Source organism: Eubalaena glacialis, chromosome 20 (genome assembly GCF_028564815.1).
Source record: "Eubalaena glacialis isolate mEubGla1 chromosome 20, mEubGla1.1.hap2.+ XY, whole genome shotgun sequence".
NCBI classification, from domain to species: domain Eukaryota; kingdom Metazoa; phylum Chordata; class Mammalia; order Artiodactyla; family Balaenidae; genus Eubalaena; species Eubalaena glacialis.
In genome coordinates, this window is record NC_083735.1 from 24,778,422 (window position 1) to 24,793,999 (window position 15,578).

Genomic DNA, 15,578 nt, shown 5'->3' on the forward strand with positions numbered 1-15,578 from the left:
CAGTCTGCTAGTACATTAAATGTAAATTCTTTTTCAGAATAAAAAATTTTCTCATTCATCACCAGGTCCTCTTGATTAACCTTTGAAATATTTTCTTATGGCCATCCTTCTTCATACTATGTATCCATACTCCCCTCACTGGAATCCTTATTAACTGGTAACTATTTTATTATAATAAAATCATATCTGACTCTTTGTCTCTAATATCTTTTTCATACTCAAATTATCACTAGTCTTCTTAGTCTTTCCAGAACACTATGACTTTTTAATGCTCCACGGACACAAAAGAGATCTGGACCCAAGACAAACTCTCTACAGACTAACTTCTCCCTCCCTTTTATTTCCCACAGAAGAATGTATTTGTAAACAGAACACAAAAACAGGCCCTGCCTGGCTAGAGATGAAGATGGTGAGGTGTAGGAAGGGAATGAATAACTTTTTTTTATATATCTTTGTTATGCTTTAGTTCACTTCCTAGAACCTGTATATTTTACAGTATTATGTTGAAAACCAACTTTTTATGATGCAATGTTAAAAATTCATAAATAATTAAATATTTGACAATTTTGGGGAAAACAAGAAATTTTAGACATGTCAAAAAAAAAAAAACCAGGCCCTGCCAAATGTGGGCAAGATTTCAAATGTATTTATATAGTTTCCTTTCCATAACAGAACATAGAGACATACTTTATGGCATACTTTTTGGTTAGCAATGTGTCTGATAAGAAGTATAAAAAAGCATCAGATTCTGCAAACCAAAAAGCTGCAAATGCATACTTCACACGTATTCACTAAGCATCCATTATGTGTCCAGCACTAAGCACAGCGTTCAAATCTAGTACCAGGTCCACACAAATATAATACATGAATTCTGCTGGTTAGGGACTAACTTCACTTAAGGAAGTATGAGAAACAAGGCAATAAACCACTATGTAACATAAATAAGGGATGGGAGAATACATTTTATGATAATTCAGAGTAGAAGGAGTAAAGCTAAGGTGATTGAAGGCTTCATGGAAGAGGTAAGACTGGAGCTGAGTCTTGGCAGAAGGGGTAAGAAATCAGAGACAGAGTAATCGTTTGGGGAAATCAGGTAAATATTTGGAGATAGCCAGAGCACTGAATACTCTGATTTGAGGCAAAGAGTTTATGCTACCAACTACTAGCAGCAAATTCAGGCTAGACAGTAGAGGACCAGCCAAGGAGTATGAGCTCGATTCTGCAGGTAACACAGAATCATTGAAGAGTTGGGAACAGTGAAGTAACAAGATGAATGTTAAAAGAGAGATTTAATCTGGCAGCATATGCCAGGTAGATCTGGAGGGGTCAGATCTTGGAGGCAGAAATATTAGCTACCACACTACTGCACTAATTAAAGTGTGAAGTGATGAAGATATGCATTGTATGATAGTAAAAATAAAAAGACAGGAATAACAGATTTTGCAAGGCAAGAATTTTTAAAAAACTTACTAGTTGACTATATATGAGGGATAAGTTGACTAAAAATGATTCCAAGACTTCAGCTATGGATTACCTGCAACAATAATTTACCAGAAGTAGGCAGGAGAGGTTTAATGTATCGTTTTCATGTCTCTCTCTCAAAAGATGTAAAATGAACTATTATTTTAAGGGGCTATAAAGTGAATGGATCATAAACTAGAACATCTGATATGCAATGCCGCCACTCTTGCCTTTTGCCGATCAAAGCTTGAAAAAAAAAAAAAACTTCATTAACCATACCTTTAATGCCACAAGAAGAGTCACAGTCTCCACAGAATAATAACCTCTGTCTACATAGTCACCCATGAATAGATAGTTTGTATCTGGTGATTTCCCACCGATTCTAAAGAGTTCCATAAGATCATGGAATTGACCATGCACATCTCCACAGACGGTAACAGGACAACGGACCTCTTGCACATTTGATTCTTTTGTTAAAATTTCCTTAGCCTGTTAAAAAAAATGAAATCAACAATTAAAAAAAATTCTATCACAAATTTGAAGGCATCATTTCTTGTCTATTAAAACAAAATCTGGAGGAAAAAACCACCTGAAATGTGTATTATAAAATCATAAAACTAAAACCACAACAAGATACCACTTTACACCTACTAGGATGGCTAAATAAAGAATTACAAGTGCTTTTGAGGATGTAGAGAAACTGGAACTTTCACACAGTGTTGGTGAATATCTAAAATGGTACAACTGCTGTGGAAAACAGTCTGACAGTTCCTCAAGGTGTTAAACATAGAATTACCATGTGATTCAGCAATTCCATCCCTAGATATATACTTAAGAGAAATGAAAACTTAAGTTTACACATGTTCATGGCAGCATTACAATAGCCAAAAAGTGGAAACCACCTAAATGTCCATTAACTAATGAATAGACAAATATGGTATTATTCAATGGACTATTATTCAATAATAAAAAGAAAAAAATGACATACTGACACATGCTATAACTTTGAAAACATATTAAGTGAAAGAAGACAGTCACAAATGGTCATATATTGTATGACTCCATTTACGTGAATTGTTTAGAACAGACAAATCTACAGAGACAGAAGATTAGAGTTGCCTAGGGCCGAGGGGTAATAACTAAGGGGCATGGGATTTCTATGCCTATTCTCATACCCTATAGGCAGGAATGCACATATTTGGAAAGCTAACAAAATGTAAACTGATCTGAGGCAAAGACTGCCTAACCTCAATATCCACTATCCCTTTCCTTCTCAATAATTAAACTAATTGTATTCAATCAGATAGCCATGCTCAGAGCTGAAAAACTACATTTCCCAGCTGTCTTAGTTCAGGCTGCCGTAACAAATAACAGACTAGGTGACTTAAACAACAGAAATTTATTCCTCACAGTTCTGAAGATTGAGAAACCCAAGATCAAGGTGCCGGTTGATTCGATTCCTGGTGAGGACCCTCATCCTGGTTTGCAGAGGGACGCCTTCTTGCTGTGGACGCCTTCTTCACATGGTATTAAGAGAGAGAGGTCATCTCTCTAGCGTCTCTTCTGATAAAGGGCACTAATTCCATTCATGAGGGCTCTACCCTCATGACCTAATTACCTACCAAAGGCCCCACCTCCAAGTACCATCACACTGGGGATCAGGCATCACCTATGAATTTTGAGAAGATACAAATATTCAGTCCATAGCACCAGACTCTCATGCAACTACAAATGGCTGTAAGACTAAGTTCCGGTCAGTGTGATGTAAGGAGTGTTATGTGGGAACCAGAAAGTTTCCTTAAAGAGGGGGTGTGCCCTTCATCACTCTTCATCCTGTTTCCTAGAATGTATATGTGATGGCTGGACTCCAGGAGCCACCTCTACCATAAAGAGGGGCTGCTCCCTAGTAAGAGCAAGCAGAGTGTTGGAAGATGTGGCAGGCTGAAAAAACACACTGCAAAGAGATACTCCCTTCCTGATCACCAGAACCTGTGTATATTACCTCGTATGAAAAAGATGTGATTAAGCATCTTGGGGGAGGCACTTATCCTAGATTATCCCAATAGGCCCTAAATGTAATTACATATACCCTTGTCAGAGAGGGAGAGGGAGTTTTGAGACAGACACACGGACAGAGAAGTCCATGTGAAGAGAGAGGCAGATTGAAGTGATGTGGCCAAGGAATGCCAGCAGTCACCAGACGCTGGAAGAGGCAAGGAACGGATTCTCTCTTAGAGCCTCCAGAGGGTGCGTGGCCCTGCTGACACCTAGGTTTTGGACTTCCAGCCCCCAGAGCTGTGAGGGATAAATGTCTGTTGTTTTAAGCTGCCCAGTTAGTGGTAATTTGTTACAGCAGACCCAGGAAACTAACACAGCAAGATGTCTGGTTTCCTGATACCTCAGTGGAGTTATCACCCCTGGACTGCTTATCTCCAGATTTTCCTGTACATGGAGAAATACAAACTGCAACCTTGGTTAAGCCTTTATTATTTTGGATTTTCTGTTACACAAACCAAACCTAACACTAACTGATACATGGTTACACTACTGGACCAAGCAACTCCACTTCTAGGCATCTACACTATGAATAAAATCAGCTAAATATGTATGGATATAAGTAAAGGAATGTTTGCTTTTAAGGAAAAAAACGAAACTATAAATGTACACTGGATAGTTAAGAAAACAAATATGAAACATCCATAGAATGGAATACTAAGTAGACATTAAGAATGTTATAGAAGTATATTTGATATAATGAGTATTTGGTATATAAATGAAAAAGGCAAGTCACAAAACTACAAGATCACCTGTTTAACAAGAAAAACTGTCTAGGAGTTCCACACCAAGAAAACTGCTCTAACAATTTTTAGGTATGATCATGTTAGGTTCTTCAAATAGCTGGTTCAGATCACAGGACCAAACTTTCACAGCAGAGTCATTCAAGTCAAGCCCAAAGCATTAATGCACTGGGGTTAAAGACAAAAAGTCCTTAATATAAGAACCAATTTATAGGGACTTCCCTTGCAGTCCAGTGGTTAAAGACTTCGCCTTCCAATGCAGGGGGTACGGGTTCAATCCCTGGTTGGGGAGCTAAGATCCCATGTGCCTTGTGGCCAAAACACCATAAAAAACATAAAACAGAAGCAATACTGTAACAAATTCAATAAAGACTTTAGAAATGGTCCACATTAAAAAAAGAAAAAAATCTTTAAAGAAAAAACAAACCAATTTATAGAAGCCAAATCCCAAAGTTAAAAGGATCCTAGTATAACGGCTGAAGATTGAGAAAACAAGTAGCAGAGGTCTTTCAAGAGCAACAATACCTCCTGCAATAGAACTAACAACTGGAAAAAAGTCATGGCAACAAGCTTAAAGCGAGTAAAATCATTATGTCACCTGCTTAGCAAGCATCAAGTAATTTGTTTTTCAAGTCAAATGGGAGCAAATAACCAACATTTTCCAGAAATATTTAAAACAGAATCCTCTAGTCATGTAACATTAAGAATTTTTAACAAGCTAACCCTACTTAAAGAACCTACTAAAGGAAGTATTACCAAAAACAGAGGAAAGATTACTTAATATATAGTTCCCACACAGGACAAGTTAGGAGGCTGATAAACTATTCACTCTGATGCACACCATCCACCGCAATCACGTGACATATCAAAATATTCCTGAAGAGTAAGGTTCATGTATCCATGTCACATCTGCCAAGTGTCTGTTATAGGCCAGGCACCAGAGAGAAAAAGAGGAACAGGTAAACTCTCCACCTCAAACACGCTGGCTTTGATGAGCTCAAACCAAACAAAATAAAAACTTCTGTATACAGAAAGAGATAAAAGAAAAAGCCTGGGGAAATATTTACAGCACACAGGATAACAGAATAATACTGACATCTGTAGTATAAAGATATTTGTAGAATAAGTTACAATATGCCTCAAAAATAATTGATTCAGTCAATCCTAATTAAGAGGTCACATTTTTGAGAGGCCCAAGAAAACTATTTATATGAAAGCATTTGAGAATATAAAGCTCTGAATTAGCCTTCACTGTTTAAACTGTTAAACAGAAGAAGGTTTTAAACTATTTTTATAACAGTTGACTTAAAATGTAAAGTTATATTTTCTGTATTTTAAATCAAAAAGTTAATTTTTAAGTCTAGGTAGGGAGATTTTCTACATTGGTGGCTTTATTAGTTCCCAAACTTGTATTAGTGACACTATGAAGTTTTGTTGAAAAACTTTTATTCACTTACTATACTGATCTCAAGTTTTAAGAGTAAAAAGGGGTCATGAGACTAAAAAGCTTGGAAATCATTATATTAATGCATCTGTTCTGTGGACTTACATGTAAGATTAAAGATAAGGGTAAGTCGGTTCACGTTACTACAAAGACATGTATCATTCACCTCAACTTGCTTTCTGTGACTATTTCGTCCTATTACACCAATCCAAAACACTGATGTTAGAATACATAAAACAAAATCCCAACGAAAGTCTGTATACACACTGTTAGAATCACAAAGAAAGTCAGTCTACCTCCAGGTTCATCTATGCCAACTGGATGCACCTAGCCCAGACTTTTAATCTGAAGTGACTCTAAGCACTGGGGACAATGGCAAGTTCTACTCCCACACAGGTGTTCTCTCCAGCGTTCTAAATCGTTGCTATGGTATGATTTTGACTGTGGCTCCAATCTCTCTTTAATTTCTGCAAAATTTCCAAGCTTGGTTCTCCAGCTTGCCTTCTGATTCTAGGCTACTAAACATTCTTCTGGCAAATGACATTTCTGCTTAAGTTAGCCTGGTAAACTTTCCAAGAGTTATGAACAGTGTAGTCCATATTTTTCTTCTCTTTGCCTGTAATTAGTTAGAATGAGATTATACGTGCAGAAATCTTCCAGAAAAATGAGTTCTCCTCCCATTTGAAATCTAATTGTGTAACCCTAAGACCTATATACCCTTCAGTTTCTTCACTGAGACTAGTCTGTATCTCTAAAATGTGAAGTCTTACCTTCCACATGTGTAATGTGGAAATAGCTATGCTTTTCCAAATTCAAATTCTCTAAGGGTTGATTCTTAGCTGTGTGGCAAAATACAATATTTTATTATCATCATGTTACTGAAGTATCTTTTTTTCAGGTGGGAAGAGAAGACCTAAACTGTGGGTTTATTTTTCTCATGTAACAAGAAGCCTGGACGTAGGCAGCGCTGGGTTGGTGCAGCTTCTCAAGGGCCATTGGGGCAGCAGACTCTTTCCCTTCACCTTCTCTGCCATCCTTAGTAAACGGAATCACCATCTCATGGTCATAAAATGATGATGCATCTGTAGGCACTGCATCTGGTATCTTACTCAGCAAGAAGGCGCAAAAGGCCAAAGGGCACATGCCAGTCTAGTCTATCCATCTCACAAAGCTTTCCCAGGATTCTCACTGGCCAGCTGAGACACATGCTCCCTGCTGCCCAATCAGTCACTGGGATGGGGTGAGAATGAGGGCAGAGCTACTACAAGGTGTAATTCCAATTAGAACTGAAGGAAATTTTAGAGATTATCAAGCATCTCCTTAAAGGTCTGGCAAACGGCCAGAAATGTCCGAGATCACAAATGAAACAGCATTTTTACCAAGTTTATTCATAAAACAGCTTCCCAATTTTGTTCAGAAAAAAAATCAAACTGAAGAGCATAAGTCTAATTTAGAGAGTTCAATTGGACCCGATGTCTATTTTTGTGATTATTAATTAAAAAAAAAAATACTCAGCCAATGGTTCCAACTCTAAAAAGGAAACCTGCTTCATATATGAACATTATCATTACTGTCTCACTTTAAATATAGAAATAAAAAGCCCCAAAATGTAAATATTATCCAATTCAATTTTTTTTAAAAAAAATGATTTATTTAATTTTGGCTGTGTTGGGTCTTCGTTGCTGCAGGCGGGGTCTCTCTAGTTGCAGTGATGGGGGGCTACTCTTCGTTGCTGTGCGCGGGCTTCAGTAGTTGTGGCACGTGGGCTCAGCAGTTGTGGCTCACAGGCTCTAGAGCACAAGCTCAGCGGTTGTGGCGCACGGGCTTAGTTGCTCCGCGGCATGTGGGATCTTCCCGGACCAGGGCTCGAACCCGTGTCCCCTGCATTGGCAGGTGGATTCTTAACCACTGTGCCATGAGGGAAGTCCCTCAATTGTTCTTTTAAGGACATACGGTTATCTTAACCCAGCACAGGTTTCATAAAACTATGAGGATGGGTTAAGATACGTGATTTACAGTGTGTGTGTGTGTGTGTGTGTGTGTGTTTGCTTTACCATAAGACTTCCTGAGCTTTTATCTACATAACAGTGAAGTACTTTGTCAGGCCAGAGCCAGCCCCCCTCCAATATTTTTATCTTTACTGTACAGATTCCTGATGTTTCTAAACACTTGATTTATAGCTCACACCCTTTACTGTAAAGTGGTCTTACTGTGAGATCACTCTGGCTTGCCTTCAAGGAAAGAATGTGCTGGACTGGCAGAAGTAAGTATACAGTTCACCTGATACTTGGAATTCTCAGTGTAAAAACCCTTGTGTGTCAGGGGTCCCCAAGACCAGCCCCAGGTTTGGTGGTGATTCACAAAAGAAGGTCCACACAACTCAGCACGTAGTTGTACTCATGGCTATGATTTATTACAGCAAAAGGATAGAAAGCAAAATCAGCAAAAAAAGGCGCATGGGGCACAGCCCTGAGTAAATCAAGCGCAAGCTTCAAGAGTCCTCTCCCAGTGGAGGCGCAGAGAGTGCGTCTAACACCTGCAGCAACAAGCTGAAACTACACGTGTGAAATCTGTCACTCACGGGGAAGCTCATTAGAGGCTCTGGGCCCAGGATTTGTAACGGGGAGCTGGTCACGTGGATACCCACTGCCTAGCATGTACCAAAATTCCAGACTTCAAAAGAAAAGCACGTGTTCCACATAAATCACATTGTTTGCATAAACAGTTTAGGCACAGTGAGCCACGCTTAACAGGGAATGGTGGGAAGCCTCCCCACATCCAAGTTTCCAGACACCAAAGACAACCTTGAAATGAGGCCCTTCTACATACAGTGGTCTTAGGACCGCTACACTAACTCTTTTCTGTACACCGCGTAATTCTATATATAATTCTCACGAGTGCTTTTTAATGTGACTTAGCACCCAAAGTTTAATTATCTCTAAGACTCTGACAAGATCAAGTTTAAACTGTGAAGTGAAGGTCTGTGGTGATGGTAAATGCCACCTGGCACAGACACATCCAGGCATAAAGCTTAACAGTATACCAGCAAGTTTAACGCATCGCTGTATACCTATCCATTCAAACTTGCTTCCTTTCTCACCCATCTAAAACATATTCTTTCTTGTTGCTATAAAGTCAAATCTATCTTAGGAAGAGAATTGTGAAAAATAAAACTTTGGGAATGACATTCACATACAATACTTTATTTTTCCTCTACCCACATTTTAAGAATGCAGAATATGTAAATGTCAAGTCTCCCCAGCTTCTCAACAGGTGACATTCTATTTTTATTTTTGTGTTGGTGCCCACTGCCAGAGCCATAATCCCAAAAGGCTACTGTATTTGGTTCTGGCAGAGCCAGTACACAAATTCTTTTCTTTCCCCTCTATTTACACATAAATAATCTGCTATAAACCGTCAGAGGCTACCTCTTACTCCTACAGGCAAATTCATCTGAAGAAAGCCACAGAACAGAGTGATCTCCAAAACAGATGAGATTAAACGAAGCTCCAAATCCCACAGGGCTAGATTAATATAAGTAGGGTGGCCTGTCCTCCTACAGTTACAAGGTTCTTCCATAAATGAAAACTGACCTTTTTTTTTTTTTTTTTCAATACAAAGAAACAAACCTTTTCTTTCAGTTCAACCACAGTCAAGAGTCTGTATGCCAAGCAATGCCAAGCTTGGAAACACAAGAATAAATCATATAGTCTGTCGACATTAAGATAGAATGAACTACATGTATGTACACAGGCCAAGACAGATTGTTTGGTTAAAAAAAAAAAGATTTTAGTATAACTGTGATCCCATTTTAATGAAAACAATACACCACAAACATCCTCCCTACCCCCCAAAACCCACGTTTTTTGCACACAGAGAACAAGGCCTGGAAAGCTACCTAATGTTTGCCTCTGAGGCAGGATGGTAGTGGACAGGGAAAGTGGGTGCAACAGTGGAGAGCGTTTGCTTTTCCCCTACATTTCTGAAATGTTCAAATTTTTAAAAAACAAATATGTATTACTTTTTCAATCTGAAAAAAATAACTTTTTAAACTTCACAACAAATTCCAGATGGCAATAACTTAATTATAAAAACAACCACAGTGCTATATTCATATAAGGGAATTTTTATAAGCCACAAAAAGGAATGAAGTACTGACACATGCTCAGCATGGAAGAATCGCCAGCCAGACACAAAACATTACATATTACATGATTCCATTCATATACAATGTCTAGAACAGGCAAATCCATAGAGACAGAAAGTAAATCAGTGGCTGCCAGTGGATGGGGGGAAGGGAGAATGAGGAGTGACTGCTAGTGGGCAGAGGGTTTCTTTTCTGGGGTGATGAAAATGTTCTGGAATTATATGGTGGAGATGGTGGCAAAACTTTATGAATATACTAAAACCACTGAATTGTACACTTTATAGGGCGACTTTTATAGTATGTGAATTACATCTCCATTTAAGAATATGAGGAGGGACTTCCCTGGTGGTCCAGTGGTTAAGAATCCAGGCTCCCAATGCAGGGGGCCCGAGTTCGAGCCCTGGTTAGGGAACTAGATCCCGCATGCCGCAACTAAAGATCCTGTGTGCTGCAACTAAGACCCGGCGCAGCCAAATAAATAAATAAATATTAAATATATATATATATGAGGAAAAACCCCAAAACTAAATATGAAATGTTGTTGCAGCTCTGACTTAGCCTTCTTTGAAGATGACAGTGATTTTAATGCCATTTTTCTTAGAAAATCTAAGTTCAGAAATATAGTTTACATAGTCTAAAGTGCAGTGATTGTTTTGGCATTAATTTTATCTTCAATTTCTGGTATTTTGGTTTCCTTTCATCAAAGAGGACTTCATTCACCAAGTCCTTCAGAGCATTTGTCCTGAAAAAAACACTGAAGGAAAAATTTCTGCACGATCTTCAAAGTAGAATAAAAGGCATATGTTGCAAATAAAACTACTCCATGTGAAACGTTTATAATGTATCTTCATTTTTTCTATCTACGAACATGATTTTACACATCATATGTAAACTCGAGAAATGATGAATTGATTTTAAAAGGTCTGTTTTCTAGTCATTAGCAGTAGTTCATGTTAGTCTAGTTTGGTTTAGTTTCTTTACCTGTCTGCTATGAAAGGTTGGCTTAGATAAGCACGGAAAATGATGATTTGTTCAGCCAGTAAAATTGGGTTTTAACCTCATATTCCACTGTAATCATGTCATTCTTTGTTATAGTAGAAACGAGCTACTTTCTATCTGTGTCACTGCATTTTGAACTATATCAATGGCCACTAGAGCTGGCACTAACCCTTGCTCAAGAGAAGTTAAAATGAAAGTAATAGTTAAGCTTTTTGGCTGTTAAGACCACCACTTTTAGCTACAAACTATTAAAGAAAAGTAATCGAGAGATTTTTCTCGACTCAGAAAAATCATTGATTTTTACTAGGATCTTTTTTCTTTTTTTCTTTTTTCAGTATTCATTTATTTGGCTGTGCCCGGTCTTAGTTACAGCATGTGGGATCTTTGTTGCGGCATGCAGGATGCTTTAGTTGCGGCATTTGAACTCTTAGTTGCAGCATGTGGCATCTAGTTCCCTGACCAGGGATCAAACCCAGGCCCCCTGCATTGGGAGCGCAGAGTCTCACCCACTGGACCACCAGGGAAGTCCCCATTTTTACCAGGATCTATCAATAATTTTCATTAAGATAGTTTTAGGCATTCAAGAATTTAAGCATGCTATTTCACATTAATGAAGTAAAGTAATATCCTAAAGATACTTCTGCTTATTTCAACGCTGAGGCCAGGACCCAGGAACATATCCATTAGTCCAATGTAAAATTTACATATATATCTACACAAACCTCAAAATTTTTCTAAGTAGGCACTGTATAATCATCAGCATAAAGATCTGCTAGCACACAATTAGGCTAAATTTCCCTCCCTACTTAGAATATCATCACCAAGGTTCTTCAGTATAAAATAAAGTTTATCAGGTCGAAGAGCCTAAAAAATTTATCTTCCTGAGACTACCAAACAAATGTTAAAAATAGTTCTTGTCACAGAATGTCCTTGACAGTGCCAGACTGGCTCTGCAGGCACACCATCTTTCTAAATCACTGTGCAAACTGCTGTTGCAGAAACAAATGGCAGAAGCAATCTCTCTACACACGTAAGACGGGTCAAATGTACAAGCAGCTCCAAAGCTGGACTGCTAATTTAAGTTCATGTTAAGAGCTAGTCATCTTCTTGGAAGACATGCCTTAACTATGTTATGCAAACAGTTTTTCTCTAGACAGAAATTAACGTTGAAGGCCAGACATACCATATCATTCATACCCATATTTTTTGTAGCTGTTCTCCAATTGGCATTAGGATGGGTTTTATTTTTGCCACTACCTCAGAACAGGGCTTTTTCCAGTACCACTTTGGTCTTAATTTCAGCTGACTCCTTCACGTTTTAGGCAATCTGAGTTAGAACAGGAATTTAATTTTGAGGGAGAAATCACCCTCACAATGATGTAACTTTCTATAGAATAATATTTCTAACAGACTCCAAAAAAATCATGTTACTTAAAAAAAAAACCCTAAAATCTAGCCACAAAGAATTAAACAAAAAGATGATATTTACAATTAGGTTTGACTTTTTATTGTCTCTTATATTCTTTCTATATGCCTGCCCCCAATGCAGGGGACACAGGTTCGAGACCTGGTCCGGGAAGATCTCACATGTCACAGAACAACTAAGCCCGTGTGCCACAACTACTGAGCCTGCGCTCTAGAGCCCTCGAGCCACAACTACTGAGGCCACGTGCCACAACTACTGAAGCCCGCGTGCTCTAGGGCCCGTGCTCCGCAACAAGAGAAGCCACCGTAATGAGAAGCCCGCTCACCGCGACAAAGAGTAGCCCCCGCTCACCGCAACTAGAGAAAGCCCGCGCGTAGCAACGAGGACCCAACGCAGCCAAAAAAATAAAAAAATAAAAATAAAATTTAAAAAAGATATAATGAAACTGCATTTTTCAGAGTTCTAGAACCACTATATAGAAAACCTCTTTTGAAGTACATTCTCCACAGAGAAGTCATATCAACACATCTACTTATTTTGCATCTTTTTCCAAAAGAAAATAGGATGACATTTAAAACAAGATAAAATAGCTACTTTTATTTTTAGCTTTTCTTCATTTAATACTCATTGCTAATTTCTGGTCAGGACTTTACACCAGTAGTATCTTAATACAACCACCCCAGGAGATCAGCAAGTACTATCATCCTTGTCTTAGATAAGGAGGTGCAGAGACTGGCAGCCATCAAGCTGTGGAGCCAGGGTTTGAACTCAGGCTGCCTACTAGAGTTTGTTATAAACAAACACTGCACTTGGCAGGAAAAAGGCGGGTAGAGGTAGGGAAATAAAATGGAACTTTAGACTAAGGTTAAAAGACAGAAAATACACACCACAAAGGTTCACCACAGCTGCTAGAAGGGGGCTGCCGCACTAAGCACTGCTCAGGGGGTAGCGAGGAAGGACTACCGTCACTCTCCTCCAGCCCATCGGCAACCCCATCAAAGGGGTGGAGGACAAAGATGAATGACGGCGGATTTTCACTTAAAAAAATCATGCTTAGTGGAAAAGTACAAGTATACAAAGAAAGAAGTGGGTAAGATACCAGCTTAAATATACCTCAGAGGTCCTGGAGATGGGCAGTCCAATTTATTTAGGAGCTGAAGTTAAAATAATCTCTCTGGGCAAATTCAGAAAGCTTGCTCAAGTGGTTAAGGCTCAAGTGTGACTGAGTAGGGGTACAACATTCTTCTCCAGGAAGACATCTCAAAATTATTAGAGAGTCAAAGGTAAAACCAATTCAACTACCAACTTTGCCCATAACTTCAAGTCTACATCTACTGTTCACGGTGAGGTCAACTGACTCAGCTAATTTCAGAACTGGATATTTCACCTGACACTACAGCCTGAGAGATCAATTTAAAACATATATTCTAAGACATGAAATTATAGTTTATCACACAAGAAAATTGAATGTCGAACTTGAAGCGGTAAGTAAACAATTTGTTTCAGAAACACAAAAATACCATTTGCTTGGCAGTTCTATTTACAGAACTAAATCCTCTTGAGTCAACATATAGTTATTTAATAGACTCACAGACACAGAAAACAAACTTATGGTTACCAAAGTGGATGGGGGGGGATAAATTAGGAGTTTGGGATTAACATATACACACTACTATATATAAAATAGATGAACAACAAGGACCTACTGTACAGCACAGGGAACTATACTCAATATCTTGTAATAACCTTTAATACAAGAGAGAATCTGAAAAAGAATATATATATATATGTAAAACTGAATCACCTGACCCTGAAACAAGATGGAGGAGTAGAAAGACATGCTCTCACTCCCTCTTTTTTTTTTTTTTTTTTTAAGAAATTCACGTTCTTATTTATTGATTGATTTATTGATTGATTGATTGCTGTGTTGGGTCTTCGTTTCTGTGCGAGGGCTTTCTCTAGTTGTGGCAAGCGGGGACCACTCTTCATCGCGTTGCGCGGGCCTCTCACTATCGCGGCCTCTCTTGTTGCGGAGCACAGGCTCCAGACGCGCAGGCTCAGTAATTGTGGCTCACGGGCCCAGCTGCTCCGTGGCATGTGGGATCTTCCCAGACCAGGGCTCGAACCCGTGTCCCCTGCATTGGCAGGCAGATTCTCAACCACTGCGCCACCAGGGAAGCCCTCTCACTCCCTCTTGCGAGAACACCAGAATCACAACTAGCTGCTGGACAATCATCGACAGGAAGACACTGGAACTCACCAAAAAAGATACCCCACATCCAAAGACAAAGGAGAAGCCACAGTGAGACGGTAGGAGGGGCGTAATCACAGTAGAATCAAATCCCATAACTGCTGGGTGGGTGACTCACAGACTGGAGAGCACTTACACCACAGAAGTCCACCCACTGGAGTGAAGGTTCTGAGTCCCACGTCAGGCTTCCAAAGCTGGGGGTCCAGCAACGGGCGGAGGAATTCCTAGAGAATCAGACTTTGAAGGCTAGCGGGATTTGATTGCAGGACTTTCACAGGACTGGGGGAAACAGAGACTCCACTCTTAGAGGGCACACACAAAGTGGTGTGTGCATCAGGACCCAGGGGAAGGAGCAGTGACCCCAGGGTAGACTGAACCAGACCCACCTGCTAGTGTTGGAGGGTCTCCTGCAGACGCAGGGGGTTGCTGTGGCTGTGAGGACAAGGAAACTGGCAGCAGAGATTCTGGGAAGTGCTCCTTGGCGGGAGCCCTCCCAGAGTCCACCATTAGCCCCACCAAAGAGCTCAGGTAGGCTCCAGTGTTGGGTTGCCTCAGGCCAAACAACCAACAGGGAGGGAACCCAGCCCCACCCATCAGCAGTCAAGTGGATTAAAGTTTTACTGAGCTCTGCCCACCAGAGCAACAGCCAGCTCTACCCACCACCAGTCCCTCCCATCAGGAAACTTGCACAAGCCTCTTAGATAGCCTCATCCACCAGAGGGCAGACAGCAGAAGCAAGAAAAACTACAATCCTGCAGCTTCTGGAACAAAAACCACATTCACAGAAAGACAGACAAGATGAAAAGGCAGAGGACTATGTACCAGATGAAAGAACAAGATAAAACCCCAGAAAAACAACTAAATTAAGGGAGATAAGCAACCTTCCAGAAAAAGAAGTCAGAATAATGATAGTAAAGATGATCCACGACCTCGGAAAAAGAATGGAGGCAAAGATCGAGAAGATGCAAGAAATGTTTAACAAAGACCTAGAAGAATTAAAAAACAAACAAACAGAGATGAACAATACAATAACTGAAATGAAAACTACACTA

At 39.6% G+C, this 15,578-nt stretch overlaps 1 protein-coding gene across 1 annotated transcript in view; it reads right to left on the reverse strand.

The window, feature by feature from the left end:
• Nucleotides 1-15,578, reverse strand: part of PPP2CB (protein phosphatase 2 catalytic subunit beta) — a 31,765-nt gene that overhangs the window by 9,659 nt on the left and 6,528 nt on the right. The window contains exon 2 of the mRNA XM_061177274.1: nt 1,741-1,950. Coding sequence (XP_061033257.1) covers nt 1,741-1,950 — 210 coding nt within the window. The remainder of the gene's footprint in view (nt 1-1,740; nt 1,951-15,578) is intronic.